This window comes from Ostrea edulis, chromosome 3 (assembly GCF_947568905.1).
Source record: "Ostrea edulis chromosome 3, xbOstEdul1.1, whole genome shotgun sequence".
Classification (NCBI taxonomy): domain Eukaryota; kingdom Metazoa; phylum Mollusca; class Bivalvia; order Ostreida; family Ostreidae; genus Ostrea; species Ostrea edulis.
In genome coordinates this window covers 50,351,337-50,376,336 of record NC_079166.1, presented here as the reverse complement: position 1 = coordinate 50,376,336, position 25,000 = coordinate 50,351,337, and the positions used below count along the sequence as shown (strand labels likewise).

The window sequence follows — 25,000 nt, the reverse complement described above, 5'->3', positions numbered from 1 at the left end:
ATTAAAAATTAGCTTGTAAAGACAGAGTTTTTATACTTTCTGTTCTTACATAAGATCCAAGTATAAAATGTCTTTTAGAATCTGTCACATCAATGTGGATCTTGTTAAATCAGAAAGCATCAAAATCATTTAATAAGTCTTCACATTCCCATAGAAAGTTTCAGTTTCATTATTACACAAAGTACATTATGTTTATAGGAGTTTGTTGATAGAATTTTGTGGTTTATTCAAAATTCAAACCATCTACCGTATATACTCGCCTATAAGTCGGATTTTTGGGAGTTAAAAATTGGTCCAAAACTCTACATCCGACTTATATAGGCGATCGAGTCCTACTATGATTAGCATTTCTCTGGACAGCGTAATGTATAGTATTTTTCAAACAACTTCGTACTCCAACGATTACTGTGATTAACATTGACTGGACATATTATATTATTCATGTATTCTAGGATTACATACATAAAGTACAAGTATTTACATATTTTAATGATTTTATATTATTGAAATTGATTTGTTGAGAAAATGAATAAATATCAGCACATTTCACGAAAATATTATTTGAAACAGAGTTGAAAACGTTAGAGCATTGATTTGAAATTGTCAACCGATTCTTGAAAAAAAGTTATACTGACTTCAATCTAATTAAAATTATATCTTTGATCCGCTCATGCAATCGCTACACAAACTAATTAAAATTAGATCTTTGATCCGCTCATGCTGTGTAGCGATTGCATGAGCGGATCAAAGATCTAATTTTAATTAGATTGTACTGACTTATAAGCGGGTCAATGGCAAATCCCTCCAAAATATACAACCGACTTACAGGCGAACCGACCTATAGGCGAGTATATACAGTAAGTTTTGTATTCTTGGTAAGCTTAAATGGGAGAAGAAAAATATTTTCTCACTCTTCATCATTCAAATTAAATATTTAATTCCATCTAGTTTTACCTGAGAATTATGAAAAATCAAGAAGTGCCTTCTTGATTTTTCATAATTTTTTTTTGATTTTGTTGCTCTAAGTAAAGAGTAGATATTTTGGGATATGTAGGGACCAGATATTTTTGTCAAGGGATTTAATTTATTTTCTCCCCCCCCCCCCCCATCATTTATTGCAGCTATAGAATTCCATTTTATATTAATTCATCTCATATGTTATATAGAATGTTCAAGACAATAAAAGAGCTATCTCCATAAAAAATACCTTAATTCACACTACGTACTTTTTTTGCAATGAAGAATACAATTTACTGATATGAGTATTTTTTTGTTTCTGTCCTACTGTTTTAGAGTTTAATTTCAATGAGCTCAAGTACAGCTAGGTGTATTGAATGCAATGATTTAAATTTTGGACCCAAGCATTGAAAATTCTTTGGTTGTTGATTAAAAAATAGAATACACCAGAGCATTGGGAAAACTGCATCTTCCATAGTTCTAAAAATATATTCAATCTAAACAAAGTGAAGTGCATGTATTAAAAGTACACTGCTCATGAGATGGTTCGTGAAATGATGGTAAAGTCAACAGCATCAATACATGCAGGAAGCATATGTGCAAATAAAACAAATTACATATACACTGAGAATAATGTTACATGCATGTACAGATATACATGGAGAAGTAGGGGGAAAATACATGTTTTCTAATATTTAGAATTCTTTGCATTTTCATGATAAATCAAGAATATTGGGGCAAAATCGTGGTATCATATTTTGAGTGGGCCTTAAAAAATACATTGTACATCAAATTATACTTTCACAAGTTATTTGGTATTTTATTTTTTTTGCACGAGTATATAAATCAAAAAGAAAAGATTATTTTTCTTAATTAGCTTTGTAGAGATCTACATCCAAAATTTACAGGTATGACTTTTAAACTTTACGGTCTCTGCGTTAGAGGATACAGATAATTAATGAACACTCAAAAATCCTACAATGGGTCAAGATATATGTATTAAACAAACAAGGAACAATATAGGTACCCCCAAGTCAACGGTGGGAATAGGCTGTAATGCGAATAAAAGATCTGAGACAACAATCCAAGAAGTACATGTATATTAAGTACAAAATTAATCAACCATAGATTGCCTTTAGACCATGCAATATTTGTATTTATTATATAGCTAATAAATAGTCTATTATAAAATCTGCATAAAATCTAGAGAATGTTACTACCATTCAATATCCTGAGAATTTATTGAAAGCTAACTTTGCATTGCATAAATTGTGTGCGCCGAAACATTCTGACTATGAGCGTTCAATATTGATCTTACCGTAACGACGTAAACAAGCCAAAATGGCAAACGACGGTCCTCTGAATCTGACAGAGCTGGTATGATATCGTGCCTGAAGAACTTACTGTACATAAATTATGATGTCCCCATTCACAAAATCAGTTTGCTTCATGCATCAATGACGGGTTTAATACTGAACAGTTAAGAAATGCATGTTGATCGATATTGCACACTTTCACCTTAGATGCCAATATTGAAGAATTCTTCATGAGGCGAGGTTTTAATATTTTTGAAGTATTTTCTGATATCAAAAAATAATTTTTTGATATCAAAAAGTATATATTTTGATATCAGAAATGATTTTTTGATATCAGAAATTCGAATTCTTTGATATCAAATAGTAAAAGTCATTTTCTGATATAAAAAATTATATTATTTGATATCAAAAAATGATTTTTCTGATATAAAAAATTCGAATATTTGATATCAAAAAATCATTTTCTGATATAAAAAAAATACATCATATTTTCTGATATCAGAAATTCACATTCTTGATATCAAAAATATAAGACATTTTCTGATATCAAAAATTCGAATTCCTGATATCAAAAAATCATTTCTGATATCAAAAAATCAATTTTCTGATATCAAAAATTGATTTTCTGATATCAGGAATTCAAACTGATTTCCTGATATCACAAAATACATTTTCTGATATCAGAAAATAAAAGAAAATGGCGAAAAATCTTTACATAAATAATGAATACTCCCTTGATCCTATAGAAAATCGCTTAACTAGGCCTACAGTCTACAGTGCCCGATTTGCTTTCTAAAATTCGTTGATATTTCAGATTCTTTGAAGATTTTTTTTTAACGATAGAAGGAATTTTATAAAGTTCTTGATAATTCTGGACATATTCAAGGTCGGGTTACTTTCTGCATCCGGAGTTTTGGCGGTTGTCTATCTATTTTGCTCTCCTCGTTTGTCATTGTAAATCAGGTAAAGAGTTCATATATATATATATATATATATATATATATATATATATATAATGCAAATGTAATGAATATCAACCCTTTTTACCGGTAATCCTATTTATGATGACTTATTTTCTTGAAATCCTTCTATAACATCAGTATATGTGATTTGAAAAATGGCAGATAATGGGACTGCTGAGCAGGACATGTTAAGGAACATTCAACAAGCCATCATGACTGGTAGCCGTTGTTTTGAAAATGGCGATGTTGATTGTAACATTGTATTGAGAGATCTAAGACAAGCTCAACGGTCTTTGGATCTTGTCAATATAGGAGAAAACAGCAAACGTGATATCGAATCGACAATCTCTGCTCTAATAGATCAAATTGAAATGAAGATTGCAAATCATCTAGCATCACTTCAGGAAAACGCATTTTCTGCACCTCGGGAAAACGTTTCAGGTATTATATTATATAAATATTAGACCCATTTATGTTATCATGTACTATTAGTAATACATGTTAATATTAACTTAATAATATTAAAGGCAAACCAAGTGTCGTTTATTATTTTCAGTCTTAAGTTGAAAATTATAACATGACAAATTATAATTTGTCATGTAGATCTAATCATTTTCAACTTTAGATTGAAAATTAATAAAAGACACGGGGATAATAAATTCGAGGAAAATTAAATAAATTAGTAGGGGGAGTAATGAACAAGCTCCCCCCCCCCTCCCCCAAAATGTCTCGAAGAAAAGTGAATACTCAAGAAGCCTATTTTGTAGGGAGGTGAAGGGATTAGGACCACATTTTTTTTGGTTCAGAAACAAAATGTGTGGGATTGGGGGTGACTTTTCAATTAAAATTTACATACTAAAGATCTTTACATACATATTATTAAGGTAACTTACATGAACTAAAAATTAGCTTTAACGGAAAAAGTGGGGACAGATCCCCTCTCTGTATTTTGTCTGCATCAAAAAGACAAAAAATTGTAGATATGGAGGAATTTTGCCATAATGAATTAGATCTAGATTCACCATTTAATCCCCACGTGCATACAAGGTTCGCAACTTCAGGCGGGAAGCTGAAGGTTGCATCACGGGGAGCATTCATTAAGTCGATCGTAGTTTTATATGAGTCTTATTTTCTGATATCAAAAAATCGATTTTCTGATATCAGAAAATACAAATCATTTTTTGATATCAAAACATCATTTTATGATATCAAAAAATCAAATTCTTGATATCAGAAAATCAAGTTATTTATTGATATCAATAATTCGAATTTTTGATATCAAAAATGTGATTTTTTGATATCAAAAAATACAAATTCTTTTTTGATATCAAAAATTCAATTTTTGATATCAAAAATTCGATTTCTTGATATCAGAAATGATTTTTGATATCAAGAATTCGATTTTTTGATATCAGAAAATGATTTTTGATATCAGGAATTCAAATTCTTGATATCAGAAAATGATTTTTTGATATCAAGAATTATTTTTTGATATCAGGAATTGGAATTATTGATATCAATAATTCTTTTTTTGATATCAGAAAATACCTCAAAAATATTAAAACGGCACCTCATAAATTCTCGTCTATCTTGGAGTATTTTGAGTGAAAAGGGATATAATTTAACTAAATACTTTAGCTATATAATAAAAGGGTTATTGAACTTATATTGGTGAATATTGGCACTCGTTGGCTGTCAAAATGCACTTGCAAGCTCATGCATTTTGACAGCCAACGAGTGTCAATATTCACCAATATAAGTTCAATAACTCTATAATCTTCAATATCCTAGATAAGAATATATATTGTACAATGTTTACATTTATTAATTGTGGGAACAATATGAAAAATGCATAGGAAAAATGATTACTAGAGATGAATATTACACAATGAGGATGAGTAATAATAATTATGAATACATATGATATCACTTTGATATTTATACTGGTACATTTCTTCTATGAAAATATAAAATTATCTGTACTATTCTTTGAAAGATCACCACCGATACCATCACTGAGGTCGATATTTATAGGTTATAGACTTTGTATGGGAAAATATGACGACCAAGTTTTTTGGCGCGTAGAAAGACCGAGCTTGCGAGGTCCGTCCACGACAAAAAACGAGGTTGTCATATTTTCCCATACAAAGTCTATAACCTTTTTATTATATACTTTCAATTTCATTTAGAAACTAACAATAATTTATTTTTTACAATTTCTTTATTGGTTTAACTGAGTAAAAGATGAAAAACACAAAAAATCTGAAAATTAACGACGTAGTAATTTGCTTGTGTATTGATTATGACGTAATGTTTGCGGGCCCGAATATTTCCGGGCATATATCGTGTGATATATGCCCGCAAACTTTTAAAGAAAAGAGAAGAGATGAAATTGAAAGTATATAATAATGGCACTTACTTAGAGCTGATTTATTCTCACTTATATAATTATATTGCCAAAATTAATTTTTAGTTTGAAATTTCAAACTTGACAATGTGGGTGTAATATGTTTCCATCACTGTAGAGAATGAGATAATCAGAATTAAAACAGTTATAATGATATAAGTTAATATAAGTCTATATCAGCTATAATGATATAATTAAGTTAATATAAGTCTATATCAATTTTAATGATATAAGTTAATATAAGTCTATATCAATTATAATGATATAAGTTAATATAAGTCTATATCAATTATAATGATATAAGTTAATATAAGTCTATATCAAAAATAATTATATAAGTTAATTAATATAACTCTATATCAATTAAAATGATATAAGTTAATACAAATATAGACTTATTTCATCTTTATGGAATAAATTAATTATAGTGATATATTAATTATAGTCAGATAAGTTAATATAAACCTACGGTAGGATTATTTCTTCTTTATGGAAATAATTAATCATAGTGATATAAGTTAATATAAATCTAGGTTTATTTCTTCTTTATGGAAATAATTAACAACACAAATGCATATACATGTATATTAAATATCCTTACAAAACACCTTCCTAATTTACACATGTTCCTTTTTCACTTTGTCATCATGCATTATAGAAATTCAGATGATCCTTTCACTTTGGAGTTCTGAATGACATAATGAAGAAACAATAACTGAATGATGAGTGAACGATGAATGAATGTACAGCACACGATTAACAACACTGTGAGTGGATGATGGATGCTTTGGGAATGGTGACTGCAAAACTGTGAATATAGAGAATTCATGCATGGAGAGCAAACGGAAAAATGGGAAAGTAGAACTTTTCAGGGACTATATATCAATAAGGATCTATCAGACTAAATTCATAGTGCTAGATCATGTGTAAAACACTAAAGGATTGTTAGATATGCACAGATCTAAGAATTGATGAAAAATAGCATGTAAAGAGTCATAATAAGACAGCCATGTGGTCTGCACTCAATCAGCTCGTTTCGAAAAGAAATTGTGCATTATAGACGTCTTTTGAAACTATTTTCATTTATATATCTACAGCCATAGTTTTTAATTCCATGCATATTTAATATAGGTTTTCTAGTTTTAATTTATCTTAATTTAGCATACTTTTTAAAAAAACATATTGTATCTTAACTCTTTAGTGCATTTACTTCTGAAAGAAATCTGACATAACTTCCTGTGACACAGCCTTGCAAATGATTTCCATTATTTTCCCCCATTTAATTCTTAAATATCATAATTTTGTTTACATAGACTTCATTTGGTGTCATAATGTAATGTAAATACAAATGAAATTGCATGTTAAAATATGTTAGTAGTACAAGCAGTCAACAAAGTTCTATATATTGAAATTGCCAAACAAAACCAAACTTGAAAAACATTATACATCACTGTGTACTAAATCTATACTGGTACCTGAGGAGGATTCCCCTTGTTTAGGGAAAGGCGTTGGACCTAATAAAAATACATAAAAGTGTTTATCCCATTTTCAAACAATAATCCTTTTTTAAGATCATATCACACAACAAACATAAAGGACCTTTGATGCCTGGACTTAAACAGACAGATAACTGACATACCTGGACTTAGGCAGACAGATAACTGACAGCTAGGGTGGGCATCTTGATACCTGGACTTAGGCAGACAGATAACTGACAGCTAGGGTGGGCACTTTGATACCTGGACTTAGACAGACAGATAACTGACAGCTAGGGTGGGCACTTTGATACCTGGACTTAGACAGACAGATAACTGACAGCTAGGGTGGGCACTTTGATACCTGGACTTAGGCAGACAGATAACTGACAGCTAGGGTGGGCACTTTGATACCTGGACTTAGGCAGACAGATAACTGACAGCTAGGGTGGGCACTTTGAGAGAAACATCTATTTAGAAAATTATCAATACAGCCACTATGGAAAGAGTAAATTGGAAATTTGACTACTGGTGATCCAATATATATTTACTGGGACTTCGCTTTGATGTTTTAGGTGCTTTACACTAAATCATATATTTTAAACAAAATCAATGTACATTAAATGAAAGGCACCATGCAATTTATCAAATTAATTAAAATGTCATAGGGAGAGGACTAACAAAGGTTTATCCTGCGGCCCAATCCCATTTAGAATTGAATTGTTTTAGAAAAAGGTCATACAATACTTGAGATTTAATTGGGATGCATCAAAAGAAGCAGGATTTTGCCATTTCTATTATTTCATCAAACAACAATGTAAATTGGTCACATGGAATGCACCAGTAAAAAGATGAAAATGATTTCAAAGGATTTCAATTTGGGGTAACGTTTTTCCATTGAATTTTCAAGTAAAAGATTTGTGAACAAGAGACCCATGGGCCACATTGCGCACAAGAGTCACTTTGTCCCTGCTGTTGTTCAGGTGTTGTGATTTTTAAATTTCATTAATCCCATTAAAATTTTTGACCCCAATTTATTGTGGTCCCAACCTAGCCCTAAAAGGTTATGATATAACCATACACAAGGTCACAAATCATGTATAAAATGTAAGGTCTTGCCATAACAAATCTATATTCAAAATATGAAAGCCCTACCTAAAACAGTTCAGGAAATATTGCCTAGGTTAACTTTTCTTAGAAGTAAAGTAAAACTCCAAAGTCAAGGTCAAAAAGTCAAAAACTTGGGTACAAAAAAAAACAACAACACCCCAACATCTTATCACAAGGAATGCATATATCAAACATGAAAGATATATCACTCACCACTAAAAAGTTATGGTAACGAAATGTAAGGCCATAAGGCATCTTAGTATATACAAAATATGAAAGTCCTACCTTAAACAGTTTGGGAGATATTCCCTACATTAGGTTTCCTTAAAATAGGTAAAACTCTAAGGTTAAATATTTTGGTACCAGACAATGGTCTTTTCACAAGGAATGCACATATGAAAAATTAGAGATCTATTACTCACCATTCAAAAGTAATGAGTTTTTGACAGAAAGACAAAGACAACACAAAACTTCTCGACTTTTGTCATGTATGGAAAGCCAATGGGGTCAAAATTCTATCCTTGTAACTGTGTATTTGTAACTGTGTTAAATATAAAGCCGTGATAAATTATAAATAGAAATATCTCAGTAACTCTCTCTCTCTCAATATAAAGCCGTGATAAATTATAAATAGAAATATCTCAATAACTTATTTATGCTTTTTTACTGTTGTTTGATTTCTGATTGCGTAATTTATAATCTATGTGGTATCTCAAACAGAAGCATTTTTTAAACTACTGTAACAGTTTTACGCATGGGCAATATAACCATTATACATGTTGATGTGCTGCGCCAATAAAGAATTGTTCATGTTTTTATAAATATAAAGCCACAATAAATCATTAATAGAAAATATTCCAATAACTTATGTTTGTTTGGGTTTTTTTTTTTTTTTTTTTTTTTATTATTGTTTGATTTCTGATTGTTTAATCTATAATACATGTATAAAGATGGAGAGAGAAAATACGATGATAAATTGCATTGTATAGGGGACGTTAGAAATTAAAATATTCTAGGTGCGAGTCAATGCTATCAAAACTCAGGTATACTGGGGCTTTCCTCGAGATCTGAAGACTGCCGGTCATCATTAGCCATGATTGTTATCAAAACATCTTTCTCAGGTAGCTGTAGACCATGGTCTCTGCAAACGTCAATCAATCTAAGCTCTATTGTTAAAAGTTTGATTGACCAGCGGCTTATCATTGATCGCGACACAGGTAAAATTTGGGGGTGTTAACTTAAAGTTGGGTCTTTAAATAGAAATGCATATTTAAAACTTTTAAGTTATCAGTGTTGAATTTGTTCTTTGATAAGTTTTAATACAAAATTTAATTTTGTTTTGAGGCATAGGTAAATCCATCCTTTCTTTTATTAATCTTTGAAATTGAATCCTTTTGGTTGTAATCAAGGCAGGCTACTGAAAAACAAGTTGATGGTACAGGGTTTCAAAAGTCCTGTTTAAGTCAGCACTTCACAAATTATATGGTTGTTATTATTATAATATAACCTATCACTGGGTCAAATGCTGTTTGATCTGTTTCATACCGATTGTTAGGCCATTCTTGGCACACTGATTTTGACTATGGATAACTCTGTTTACCTGATCAAGAAATAGGACTCACAGCGGGTGTGACCGTTCGACAGGGTATGCTTACTCCTACTAGGCACCTGATCCCACCTATGGTATATCCAGGGGTCCATGTTTGCCCAACTCTTATTTTTTATTCCTTATAGGAGTTATGAGATTGATCACTGTTCGTTATCTTCATCTTTCATCAACATTCATTATAAGTTCAATGTCAATTCAACATGGGATAGCTGTAGTGCCTCATTTTGATGACAGGGAGTGTGTGATGTATCAGAAACATACATATTATAACCTTTTGAAGCTTTATTAGTCTTGAGCTTGAGTCATAATCAAAGCATATCCTTTCAAGTGTATTTTCCATTCTGCAGGTCTGACTAATGTACTGCAGTAACACTTAACATTACTGTCCTGTGACACCCTAACCCCATCCTTGTGGTTAATATAGCAAGCGAAGCTCGTGTTGCGAAGCGACGCGATGAGCTCGCTCCAATGATTACGCAATTGAGTCATGTGGTTTGCTCTTCATCAGCTGAAAAATGATGGTCCCCATAATGCCTCCGGAAAAATGTCGCCGTCACTGCGGTATACTTCATTGACAACCCCGTAGATAAAACAAATAGTTTGGAAAGTACCATAAATGATTTTAAATTCCAAACAAGCTTTCCCATACCTTCGTACGTTTTGTTGTGGATAATTGATTGGTTTGAAAGAAAAAAATATCGCAGCTAATGATGACGTCACATAGCACTGTTTACATCAACCGCGTTATATTTCCCACGTTAAATGAAATGCCAAAAGTCGTATTGTAATTTTAATGTCATGGGTCTTCGCTCGTCTCAACGGTCACACCGTATACATATTAAAAACAATAACTAGTTCTAATTGTAACAGGGATCATTACCAAATGTCCGTTCCCCAATTACAAATTGGTGCCATTTTGTCTGATTAAGTTCTATTGAATCATTCAATCTACATCTTGAATTTATGAATCCACTTAATTTCCTTGAGTTATAAGAGAGCTATGTAAGTTAAACCAAAATCAAACTGTATGTGGAAGCACTTGTTGGTCAGTAATTTTGACCATGTCAATCTGTAATTGTCTCAATAGATATCTACAGTATAATTTTTAAACCAATTCAATTGAAAAGGAAGGAAGTTTAAGGTGGCTCACTATACCTGGTAACAGTTTCTCAGATCAGTAGGAATTGATTTAATTATAAAAGATATGATGATATACAATAAGTATATATGCCAAAAAGTATACAAATTTGGACAAAAACATGATTTTCAAAAAAAAAAATCCATTTCAACACATATGAACAAAAGACTGGGGGATTTGAACTTGAGATCTGCGGTTCACCAGCCCAATGCTTTAACCACTTAGCTACGATGATACACAAACAAGTCGATCGATACAAATAATTTCACAAAACATCGCCATCTTGTGGTGTCATACAGTCTGTATAAGCTTTAAGTGTATTGAGCTACCTTAAGATGTTTAAACAGGATTATCCAATCAAAATTAAGGGGGCGTGCGCACGTTGATATAAGTGATTTTGACCATGCCAATCAGTTAAGCATCTCAAGGTGTACTTATATTATGACTTTCAGTCCCTTTCATAATCAAAACAATTCAGTTATTGACATTTAAGTATTATATATCCAATCAAAATTAAGCACACATGCTTGCTTATACTGCAAGTGATTTGACCATACAGATAGGTGCAAAACAATATGCCGCCTCTACATAAGATTTGTTTCCTGAGGCTTTAATTCACAATGAACACAGTCATCTGAAACAAAAGTAACTAGTGTTTAAGTACTATTATAACTTGAGATCACTATATGATGAAATAACGAAATCAATTACAGTAGCGTACATACCTAGGATAGTACATGTCCATGATAAAATAAAAATGGAACCAATAGTAATACAACATGTAAATTCCGGATTGATCGTTACCCTCTCCCCTCAAATCTTTTTGACTGATCAGATACATTAAAAAATAGTAGGGTTGGGAAAAACGACTGATGAATAAGGACTAAAAATATAGTTCAGGTATTAATTTCATAATCAGCATGAATACTATTTTATTGTTATATCCAGTTTTTGTGAAATTCTTATAAGGCTGTAAAAGGAAAAATGCAATTTTCTGATGTTGATATATAATTCTGCTTATATGCATGTCTCTTTAAAAATGTGATGAACTATATATTCTATTTAATAATTTGTTGGTTTTAACTCAAATAAATGGAAATAAATACACTTTCTATACTTTTATCGGATAACTCTCTATCTCTCTCTCTCTGTGTGTGTGTGTCTGTGTGTGCATGTGTTTTTCTGCATGTTCGAGGATCCAGGATGTTCAGAGGGGTTTGAAAAAATCTGAGAGACTGGGTGTCAAAAGTGCAAAAAACCCCGGAAGCTCTAGTTATTTACAGTATTTTGATGATGTAATCCAACATAACGAACAAATTTTTTTAGTACAAATATTGTAATCTAATTTGGGAATAAACAATTATTGTGCATGTTTTAGCTTCATTCAATCATGTTTGATAGCACTGCTGGCTCCAGTGTGTCTAGCATCTTTTTTTCATACCCAGACTTGGATGATGTAAACATTCCCTCCTGCATGACAGAATCTCAATGAAATATGTTGAAACCAGAGATTGTTTTTATGAAAAGCAAATGTCTCCCCAGTTCCCTAAATTGGAAATGCTCTAAATGTACTGCATAGTATGGAGAAGAAAGCATGAGCAGGAACATAGACATTATGAACTCCGATAAGCCACATAGGAGACATGTTCACAAACTATTTTACACCCTCTGCCTCTCAGATCCACTATCACTTTAAGGACAACTGGATCCTCCTGTCCCTGCAATTTGCAGATCTGCAAATGACATTTAAGTATTGTACAAAATTTCAAGTCTATCAGATAAGCATTCACAAGCTATTTTAACATCCTCCATCCCTCTTAGATCCACTATAACTTTTAGGAAAATTGGATCCTCCTGTCCCACCAATATGCATATCTACAAGTGGCAATGAAGCATTGTACAAAGTTTCAAATCTATTGGATAAGCCATATAGGAGAAGTTTTCACAAGCTATTTTACATCCCCCACCCCTCTTAGATCCAATATAACTTTTAGGAAAATAATTGGATCCTGATCCTGTCCCACCAATATGCACATCTACAAATAGCAATGAAGCATTGTACAAAGTTTCAAATCTATCTGATAAGCCATATAGGAGGAGAAGCATTCACAAGATTTTGTGACAGAAGTACAAAAACTTTTCACAAATGTGAAAGAGGGGAGACATAATTTGTGTTTTGTGTATATTTTTTTTACCCTCTACTGTTCCATTAGGTTCTAAATTACTAAGCAGCATGTGCATGCATGTGTGCTTAATTACGATTGGCTAAAACTTAAACACCCTATAACTTTTTTATGAATGAGAGAAATGGAATGATATTGACATCATAGGTACAAATTATAAGATTCTAAAATGTACATGATTAAGTGAGGTAACATCTGCATGTGTGTGCATTGTTTTTTAACTTTCTATTTTGGATTCATTTTCCATTGAATTCTTTTCATTGAATTCTTTTGAAAGTTACTTTGTGTTTATATATTTAAAAGACTTGTAATATATTGATCAGCATGTTTAAAATTACAGACACTCATCTGCATGAACCTGAATTTTGATTGGATATTAATACTTAAATGTCTGCAACTGATTTGTTTCATTATGAAATGGACTGAAAGTTATAAAATAGGTACATATCAAGATGCTTCACAGATTGGTATGGTCAAAATCACTTGTACTAAAACAATTAATGACACCACTTGCTAAATGGAAACATCTATAATGGTTCCCGTTAGAAAGTTTGGGAACATATTGTTTTTACTGTTTCTTATTATCATTACTAGGTATTTCATTTTCAATGGAAGACCTTATTGTTATTCTTAAAGTTTTTTATCTATTATTTTCTTTCCTTACAAATTATGTGCATGCGATTTCAAATATGTGTGGACCAATTTTCAGGAATGATAGATACTCACTTTAACTCGATAACTTTATTTTGATTACGTCAATCATAACGTTTTTCTGAAATTTAGGGGGTCTGCAGTTTGTCCAGGAGTGTTCTCAGAAACTTCAATATATCAAAACTTTTCTGTAATTACAGAGTTGAGTTCATAGTTGTGCCTAGTCATATTCAAATTTCTTTAATATAAAAAGTGCCGGAGTTCAGTATGGCTCAAAAAAGGACCACAATTTTTTCCTGTATTTTTATACACATTTTCGTCAGTATCTTCTTAAACAAAAATAATTTGTAAAGACTACATGTAATTGACAAAATTTGTATATAATGAAGAGACTTAATTATGCAATGATATCAAGTTTTAGGGGGTCAGCCTATAAAGGGCCGAGAAAGGTCAAACGTATTTTCAAATATCTCAAAAGGTAAAAAGAATTTGTTAAGCATAATTAAAGTGAATTTGCTAAATTTGACATCCTGCAAGTGCTGATATCAAGAAAATGATCATTAAACATGTTATGCATATTTATTAGGGAATAAAGTAGGAAACTTTGATGCTTTCTATCTCTTAAACAAAACTTTTTGGGAAAGAATTATAGAACATAATTTGGTCAGAATATGACTCTAAACAATATGCCATCTTCAAATTCTGTCTTACATCCCCTTTTAAGGAAATTAGGGGATAGTCCCTAAAACTGAATATCCTATAATTATATTGAAAACTGGAAACATTTTGTTATATGTTATATGTTGTAAAACAAAAGTTGTAGATATATATAATCAGAAGACCTATTTTAAAATGACATCATGTTTTAGAGGCCAGCCCCTTAAATAAAGGGCCAAAAGGGTTCAAATGTGTTTTCTAAGTATCTTGAAAACTAAAATAAATTTGTTATGCATTATTGTTTGTATTAATGTTCTGCAAGTGCTGTTATCAGCAAAGTGATCATTGATTATATAAGGGGTTTATAAGGAAATAATTAATGTACAAAACTTTGATGTTTTATATCAATGTATCTCTTAAATAAAAACTATTTTGTAAAGAATTATACAACATAATTTGGACATAATGTGACTCAAAACATTATGCCACCATCAAATTGTGTCTTGCATCCCTTTTCAAGGAATTCAGGGGCTGGTTGTTTAAACTAAATATATCACATATGTCAAAAACTGAAAACATCTGGTAATATAAACTAAACCTATATTCAACAATATCATGTTTTAGGGGTTAGTCTCTTACATATAGGGATGGGTATCGCCATATATTTTGTATCATGATATATCACAATTTTTTTTCACAATAGCATGATAATATTGCGATATTTTAGGACATTCTGTTTTTCCTTAATTCTCTGTTATTTTCATGACTGCTTAATTGGTGCAAAAGTGCAAAAGAAGCCAAATTCAGTTTAATTATTTTAAATATTTATTTTGTATACTAACTGTAATAAAACAAATAACAAAAAAATCAGATCAAATAATAATCAAATGACTCACACCCTGTGACTAGAAAAATAAAAATATAAGTAAATGATTCCTCTGCATATTTATCATGTTCGGACACCATTTTGTTATTTTTTGTTACTTCCTATAACAGTTGATATGAAACCATAAATGTATAAACATTATTTTTCCGAAATTTACATATGTCCAAAAATATTTGGTTTTTTCTCTGTCGTATCATAATATGTATTGCGATACGAATTACAATGTGTATCACAATATACCAGTAAAATTGCACATGCCTACTTACATATACAGGGCCAGTAGGGGTCAAAAGTTTTTCCCTCATCATCTCAAAAACTGGAAATAATTTCTTAAGCAGTTGTTTGTTTTGACATTGTACAACTGTTGATGTCATTGATTATATAATTAATTATGAAACCTTGATCACATTATTTTGAACAGAAGACCTATTTGTTGCTTGCAACGAGATCGTGCCTTATATATAATAGTTATCATCATTTTTCTCCAGTACTTTTTTGTCTGGGAGTGTTCTCAGAAACTACTCAAGGGATGATAGGGATCAATATGAAACCTTTTTAGGATGTTAGTATATCATTTGTACATGTGCAGAACAAATGTCATTTCCCCTGAAAATGCATGCATGTGCAATGCATATTTTGTACACAAATTTTGTAATCAGTCTAACTTTCTTGTTTTTTCAATGAAATCGTTAGAGATTGATATCCTATGCATATATGCCCTTAACTGATTGGCATGGTCAAATTACTAATCTGCATGCACATGTGCTTCATTTTGATTGAATAAGACAACAAGAGGACCATAGGCCTTATCAGTCACCTGATTACTGGTTAAAAATATCACTAGTCACAAGGGCTAACAATCTAGAAAAAAAAAATCCTGTTCTGAATATCTAAGCTAAATTCTAATATTCAGTTGTTATAACTTCAATGCCCTCAAAAGTGCATATACTGATGAAAGGCTTTACATTATATACATGTATGTATTAATTATCATAAAACAATACCACTAATTTGGACCCACCCTAAAGACCCTGGGGTTGCCAAATTCAAAATTTTTTTGTACACCCTTTTCTGCTTGTGCATTTAGTTTTTACACTGTATCAGTAAACATAAAGAAGTCCTTCAAATCATAAAGACAAAAATCACTATAACAATTTTGGTTCCACCCTGAAACCAAACCCTTACCCCCTAGGATAATGAAATTTACAATTTTGGTAAAGGACTTCCTTAAAATATCCATTTAGTTTCAATTTAGTATCAATAGCACTAATGATTGATACGAGATATTGGAACTAGAAAATTTTGGAATTCTTCAGAAAAAGAATTGTTACGAGAATTATGCGTCACTTGAGCAATTCTTGTAAACAAATTAGTCATGGCTAAAGAGGATTCATTTCTGATTCAAAAATATCTGCCAGGTTTGAAGATTTATTCTTCAGAATGTTGTGTGAATGCCCTTGAACCAAAACATGAGTTTTTGTTTGGTAGTGGAGATAAAATAAAAGTTTTTTTTTTTACCATATGCATGTATGTGGATATTTATTCAATGAGATTTTCTTGAGTCATTAAAATAACGACCACTATCAAATGATATAAATAATCACAATTTATGCATCGATCTCCAGACACACACATGCAACATGTAACAACAACAACAACCCGTTTTCTTGACATCGCGTTAAATTATCACGTATAACATTTGTTATTAGTACATGCAAGGATCGATTTATTAGCTGGTCACTTGATATAGTAGCAGTGAATGATAATGGAAGCATAAGGTTAAATTGATGAATTGAACTCACACATGTACTGAAGGATACCCCCTCCCTCTTTACGATTTAGGGGTTTGGGCAGAACTGCTTTTCTTGCTAAATAGGATTTTCCATATAAATATAACGGCACCTTTTTTTTTTTTTTGTTCCCCACCCCTCAACTTTCCAAAATGGTGCTAAACTGTGCCTGAACTCACTACATCTGATAGTAAGTAAGTAACATGTGCTTGTTTTCTGAAAAGTTGCCAAAGTTAACACAGAAAACGTTATCTCGTTGAACATTCTAAATATTAAAACCAGGACGGAATTGGAGAAGAAATAATGGTTCAGATATTCTTTATTAATTGTATACTGTTTAACGTAAAACTAAAAAAGATGTTATCTAAGTGGTTTACACATGAACACTAGATACCAAGTTTGGCCTGCCCTGGGGTCAAAACCTCTGCCCTGGGGATCATGAAATTTTGGTAGCTGATCAGGCCTTCTTGCTCTACATCACAATGCATTTAGTTTTTTTTTTTACACAGTCACATGTATGGTTCTAGAGTAGAAGATTTTTGAAAATTGACCAATTTTGGGCAGTTTTCACCTGCCCTTAAGGCTCCGGGGGTGCAGGAGTCCTGAAAATTATAATTTATGTCCCCCTTGTCCCAAATATGCTTCATACCAAATCTGAAAAGAATTGGAATGGTAGTTATCAAAAAGAAATTAAAAATGTTCAATTGTTAATGGACGACGACAGATGCAGACCAATGTGCCAGTTTCCCTTTGAAGAACTCTCGTACATAGTAAGGTGTGAAATAATTTGTTTATATACGGGAGTGGAACAAATATTCATCACTGCATAAATGAATGTGCTCATATGCAGTTTCATCACCCAAATTTGCCTGATACACAAACTAAGTGATAAGTATTCAGAGAGTAATACATGGAATTCTTATAATGACATTATTTCGTTGGTCGTATATATCATATCCAAGATATTACTTGCAATTATGACATTGTTTTTATGTTTCCACTGTAGTAAAACATTTCTTTCGATAGTATTTTGTATTTCCTACATTTACATATTTAAAGAGAAGCCACTTTTAATAAATTTTATCATCTCCCTCACTGACTATGGGTCTACTCTGTCCCACTTTGGCTTTCAAAGTTCCACTAAATGCACCTCCAACACAGAAGAGCTCTGATCTCGAAACTCCAGGCGTATTGCAATAGGTCACCTCAGTTGACCTAAAAACTTCTGTAACTCTCTTATGAATAAAGGGAATGAGATGATATTCACAACATGATAAGGTTGATTATATACCTATCAATTGGTGTAATAAAAAATACCAATGAGCATGTGAATCATCTTTTGAAGGCTAATTTTTGAAGGACCATAATGCTTTTAGTTTGCCTTAAAATCTTCTGAAGTTGATTTCTTGGTACTCCTTACTATTTGCTATGGTCAAAATTACTGGTCAGCACGTGAATGTATGTGTGCTGAATTCTGATTGGACTGTGAATCTTAAAATCACCATAATTCTCTAATATATGATGCAAACACAATGAAATTCATACTGTAGGTATATGATACAAATGCCTGTTGAATGACATCAAAAAAGTTCTGAGTCATACTCACTTGCAGGTGTATGCAAGTGCATATAATGCTTTCCAATAATTTTTTGTACTGAAATGGCTATAACTTTCTACCGGTAATTAAAGATTAAAATAAAATGAATTGTTTGTGGTATGTTTACAATATGAATGCCGAATGAATGATGTCACCCACAGATGCTAAATCAAATTTGAATGCATATGCATTGTAATTTTTGACTTCTTTTATCTATAACAATTTGAGATTTCGATGAAATGTTTTGAAATTTAGGTGACAGATATATTTTTGGAATCATACCAATTGTTAGACTATTCTTGGCACACTGATTTTGACTAGACAGATTACTCTGTTTACCTGATCAAGATACAGGGCTCAAAGTGGGTGCGACCAGTCGACAGGGGGAGCTTACTCCTCCTAGGCACCTGATCTCACCTCTAGTATGTCCAGGGATTCATGTTTGGCCTACTCTTAATTTGTATTCTTTATTGGAGTTATAAGATTGATCACTGTTTGTTATCTTCACCTTTTCACTCTCTACTTAGTAGAATTGTCACTTATACTCAAGCGCAAACGGGTGTTCAATTTTGATTGTGTAATATCTAAATAACTTGTAAATCTCTTATGAATGAGAAAAATGGAATGATATTGACATCATAGGTACATACTACAAAAACTTTGAATGTAAGATGACTGGTTATGGTGAAGCAGAACAACACCACTTTTTTAAATAGGGGAATGTTTGGGGAACACCTGTAATGGTCCCCATTACAATTAGAACTAGTTTTATCTTGTTTTTGCTTGTCAAGATTTTTTTCCAGACTTAAAGTCAAGTTTTTCTCCAACTGCATCCCCTATACTTTGAAAATGATGCCAAGTACAGATTACAGCTGGTATTAGTTACTGATTTGACATATATTTATTTAGAAAGATATACAACTTCAATTGGATAAAAAGACAATCATTTTACAAATAAGTTTAGACATCTTTGTAGTGGAGCACTCTCAGAACTGGTGATCACCTGTGGTAGGTTGGCTTTTTTATCACACTGATCCCAATTAAGCCAATCGATAATTTATTACTGACAGAGTTAACTATGCCAAGTATTAGAATACATCAATGCTCATCAAAAACCTTTCTTTTTTTCAGTTGGAAATTAATCATATTTCTGCAGCCTGTGTAAATTTTGCCCTCGTGTATATTACATATTTATTAATTAATTTCATACACGTTTCAACCTTTTTGATAAGTGTCTAATCATTTACAAATATTAAGTATTTAAATTGTTTGATAATTTTATCAACTTTTTAAATGATTAAATAGTTAACTGCATCAATCATTTCACTATCATATTACCTTTCATAGCTGGTAAGTTTGTAAGTACACGTAAAGAACAATGTAGGTAAAAGCCTCAAAAGCTTGTGACTATGCACATAACTTGCATGCTACAGTACTAGATTAAAGTAGACTTTCAAATTACCTCAACTTCAAGAATAAGAACCACAGAATCCTTAATTTCTGTTTGAAAGATGTCAACTTTTGATGATTGATACTTGTGGTTTTTGAGAAAAAATTGAGATGTTAAAATGTTCTAATTAATTGAAAAGTTTACAAATGATGACAGATAGGAACAGATATCACAATATCTAAACAGTTTAAGATTCGATCTCACTGTATTTGGAACAAAGTGCACTGCTTGGGTAAATGATACGTCCATCTGGAACTACATGTACATCATGTATATCATTCTATGTTTGCATAGTCAAAGTCACAATCCATCAGCAGATCAGGTTTGATGGAGTTAAGCCTTACATTGTGCAAGATATGATCTGGTGTATAACCATGATATTCCAAAATGAAGCCTACTTTTAGGTCACAATCCATCTTCTCCCAAGATGCATGAACTGATGATGTGCAAGATATGATCCGGACACAATTTGAGTATTCATATATAGCAATAAATGTCTAGAAGGAGGCCATATATGGCCCAGACATGAAAAAGCTGTCAGATGGACAGGAAAGCCCACACCATAATAAGGCCCGTCAAAAGACAGGCGTATACAATGTATCGAATTGTAAATGCCAAAAAATGTTTTCACATCCATAAAGAGGACATTGGTGTGACTACTACTTATGTCAGCTACATATAGGACTTACATCCCTCCTCTTCATCGGAGTTGTCCCCACTCCCGCAGTTTGGAACCTGGTTACATGCCAATTCACTGTGAATGCAGTATTCACTTTTTGAGCAACGGAAGAAATCGCAGCTCACTGGAAATGGAAAAAAATTAAATAAGTTATTATGTAGATTTAATCTTGTTCTAACACTGGTACTAAACAGTTTATGTACTGATTACATGTGCATTGTGCATAGATCCTTGAAAAGGGATCCATGAGGTTTAACAAGTCACTCAAGTATCACACATAAGAAGTGTGCAGATGGTGCAAGTGTACATCTTAAAAACTCTGAGAACTGTATGTCATTATGGTTGAAAAGAATGTTTTCCCTATTGTCACAGGATTAAATATCATTGCATGTGTAATATATCAATATAATTTCATTATATCATGCATTCACCACTCATTCATTCATTATATAACACAAATAGCATCGTAAACCGTTCCATCTCATTCATATTCATCAGGATGAATGCTGATTGGCAGAGAGAGGAGTGTGAAAGGTCGGTATGGGTTGTGTATAGGTGTGTGAGTGGGGCGATTGGATGGTGATTATGAGTTATCTTGTAAGTTGTTTCACTGGTTTTGGTGCTATATAAGCAAGATTCGCACCAATATGCAATTTCCGAGTTGCCCAATAGTTATTTCCCTTTGTTGAACTTTTACGCACACGATGACGCACAAAAAAATGTTTTCGTTTTCATGTGGTGGGTACGAATGCTTATCGCTGTGTTCATTTATTGCCTAAAAGATGATTATCAGATGTCATGCAACCACCCGAACTGCAGGGACAAACAAATTAAGTGAGTTTATGAGTATTTGATAATAAGATAGCTCAAACAAAAATCGATAATCACCATCTTTCTTTGATAAAAGTATCACTCGTGTAGCAGAGGAAATAAATAATAATTTTATATTTAGTCTAATGGCCTAATTCAAACAAATTATTCTTGATATGGTCAGTTTAATGCATACCAATGGCTGATATAAACAAAATTGACGCTTTCAGAACTTTTATCCTTATTTACATAGCCAGTCTATACTGTATGTATACATCTTGTACCCATCAAAGCGTTCAACAGAATACTGAACATACCTCCATCACAAAAGAGCTGGTATCTCAGAAGTTGCGTATTCCACACAAACCCGACAGCACTCTTACATGTATCCAGACAATGATTCTTTTTAATATTTAAGTGCGAAGTCACTTTAGAAACTTAGTTTCACCAGTTTCTATTTTTTCTGAGATCACGATCATCCTCCAGAATTGGAATGGAAACAAATAAAACATAAAGAACCCAACCACCACTTTCATGTTTTTTAAAAAAAATATGTCGAACGTACATTTGATGATTAAAATCATGTGTATTGTTTACTTAATCATGTGTATTGTTTACTTGTATGAAAGGTGAAAATAATGAACAGCGATCAATCTCATAAATCACATAAGCAATACAAAATAGATAGTTGGGCAAACACGGACCCCTGCATGGACAACACCAGAGGTGGGATCAGGTGCCCATGCAGGAGGAGTAAGTATCCCCTGTCGACCGGTCACACCCGCCGTGAGCCCTATATCTTGATCAGGTAAACGGAGTTAGCCGTAGTCAAAATCAGTGTGTCACAAACAGCCTAACAATCAGTATGAAACACGTCAGATAGCATTTGACCCAATGATAGGTTGTATTGGCAAACTAAATTGTTATAACGCCTATAGAATTTATTAAATGCTGACTTTAAACGAGACTGTTGAAATCCCTGTACCATCAACTTGTTTGTCAGTAGATTGTGTCGATTTAAAAACTGACCATACGCAGAACAAGCTCTTGCGTATTGAATCAGTTGAGAGATATAAACACCATATGCAAGTGATAATGGAATATTGCTACATAAATATGAGAAGTTGACGATGGAGAAGCTGAAATCATCCCGTTTGTAATAAAGTTGAGTTGTTAGTTTGCCATTATAATCTATTTCAATAAAGTTTTGTTTAAACGACATCAAAATTCAAGGTCAAATTCAAAAACATTGGTACCGAGAGAAATGTCTTAAATTGTCACAATTAGGAATGCATGCATACATCAAAATGAAAGATATATCACTTTCCATTCAAAGTTATGAGCAAGGTTAGTTTCGAAATTTGAGTCAAACTCTAAGGTCAAGGTCATTAGGTCAAACATCATGGCATCAAATGAAATTTCTTAATATAGGGAATCTTTATGCAAAATATCAAAGCAATACCTTAAATACTTCATGAGATATATTGCCTAGGTTAAGTTTTCTTAAAGTAGGTTAGACTCAAAGAAAGCTAGCTATAGCTCTTGACACAAGGAATACACATATGAAATGTGAGAGTCTATTGAAATATGAGAGAAGATGAAAATGTGAAAAGTTAATGACAACTCTGATGCCATCAACAGATACCAGACAAATTTTGATCAGAAAAGCTCACTTGCGCCTAAAAATTGGCTGAGGTGAGCTAAAAAGTGAGGAAAACTGAATATTTGCATTAATTTTTTTAAGTCCAAGGATCATAACTCTGCAAAAAAAAAAAAAAATCAATGGACTGTAACAAATTTTGAACGTGATCTTTTCATGGTAAAGCAATGTACTACTATCAAATGAATATCTGCAAACATGATGAAAAATGTACAGAAAACTGATTTGCCAGAGTGACAGACAGAGGGATGGACAGAATTAATGCAAACCTAAAGTTCCCTTTGCCAGTAAGAGTCTAAAAAGCTGTTTCCATGTCATAAACTTGCAACAAGATCTTCAATATAAGAAGGGAATTTAGACTGAGTGGGATAGCATTCCCATAAACTATGTAAAAGACTTTTATAGTTTTATATCCTACAAATATACTCCAAGAGGTACTCAGGATGAAAGGAAATCTGACCAAATATCAAGGTAAGATTTTAATTTTACATATCCACAACTTTCTAACCTTGCTAATTAGTGGATGTGTGTTTTCAGTGGCCATTTTGCAAGTAGTAAATAATTATGTCCTATGACTAGTTCTTTATGCATTACTTCGATAAAAGATATTAAGGTTTTTAGAATAATGACTAAATTACACCATCAATGAACTCACAGTCCTATTGCATTTTTGATCATGACTAAAAGTTATAAACAAGAAGGATATAAATGGCACACAGTAATTTGAAAATTATACAATACCCCCTTCTCTATGTACTTCTGTCCAAGTTATTTTGAATCCTTTGGCTCCAAGGGCTCTGCTAGATGTGAGAAATCTATCAAGAGATAAGGAAAAAAAAATTGAAATCAAGTACTGTAGAATCCTCTTCTTCTAATAGCTACATATAGTAAAGTATCTGTATCTCAAAGTCCAGGGGTCTTGGACAATACTTTGAAATATTCAGGGGTTGAAGATACAAGGGCGAGTCAATAAGTAACCAGCCTAACTTATTTCCGGTTGAGATCCATCTCTTCTTTTTCGATGTAATTGCCCTCTATGTGTGATGCACTTAGATAATGGTGTACAAGTGCCATCAGCCCAGAACTGAAAAAGTCAGGGTTCTTACCATTGACCCACTCCTCAACTGCTGTCACGACTTCTTTGTCAGACCGGAAATGACTTCCACGGATATCCTTTTTCAAGTTTGGGAATAGGAAGAAGTCGCTAGGAGCTACATGTAGGTCAAGCAAATAGGCAGGATGTGGTATTAATTCATATCTGTTTCACTCTACAGCATCCATTGCAATTTTGCAAGTGTGGACTCTTGCATTTTCCTGTTACAGCAAAACACCTTTAGAGAGTTTACCTCGGCATTTTTCACAGATGGTGGTTCTCAGCTGGTTTAGCAATTTTCCATAGTACACTCCAGTTATTGTACTTCTCTTGGGTAAATAATAATGCCTTTTGTGTCCCAAAATACTGTGGCCATCATCTTGCCAGCAGATGATTGCGTCTTGAACTTCTTTGGCCTCGGGGACCCAGGCCCTATACCCACTGACGACTGAGCTTTATTCTCTGGCTTATAATAATGAACCCAAGTCTCATCTACAGTCACAAGACGCAAAAGAAAATCATCTTTTGATCTAATTAAACACTTCAACAAGGTGCTGCATACTGATGCTC

The 25,000-nt window shown here is 32.5% G+C and overlaps 1 protein-coding gene across 5 annotated transcripts in view; it reads right to left on the bottom strand.

Moving 5' to 3' along the window:
* The window catches only part of LOC125676008 (cubilin-like), a 144,387-nt gene that overhangs the window by 5,393 nt on the left and 113,994 nt on the right, over positions 1-25,000 (bottom strand). For 4 of the 5 annotated variants that reach the window (XM_048913885.2, XM_056158084.1, XM_056158081.1 and 1 more), the window contains 3 exons: positions 24,079-24,152; positions 20,878-20,991; positions 7,118-7,156 (listed from right to left, as the gene is read on the bottom strand). In XM_048913885.2, the coding sequence (XP_048769842.1) occupies positions 7,118-7,156; positions 20,878-20,991; positions 24,079-24,152 (227 nt within the window). The remainder of the gene's footprint in view (positions 1-7,117; positions 7,157-20,877; positions 20,992-24,078; positions 24,153-25,000) is intronic. The other variant, XM_056158083.1, reaches the window with a different exon arrangement.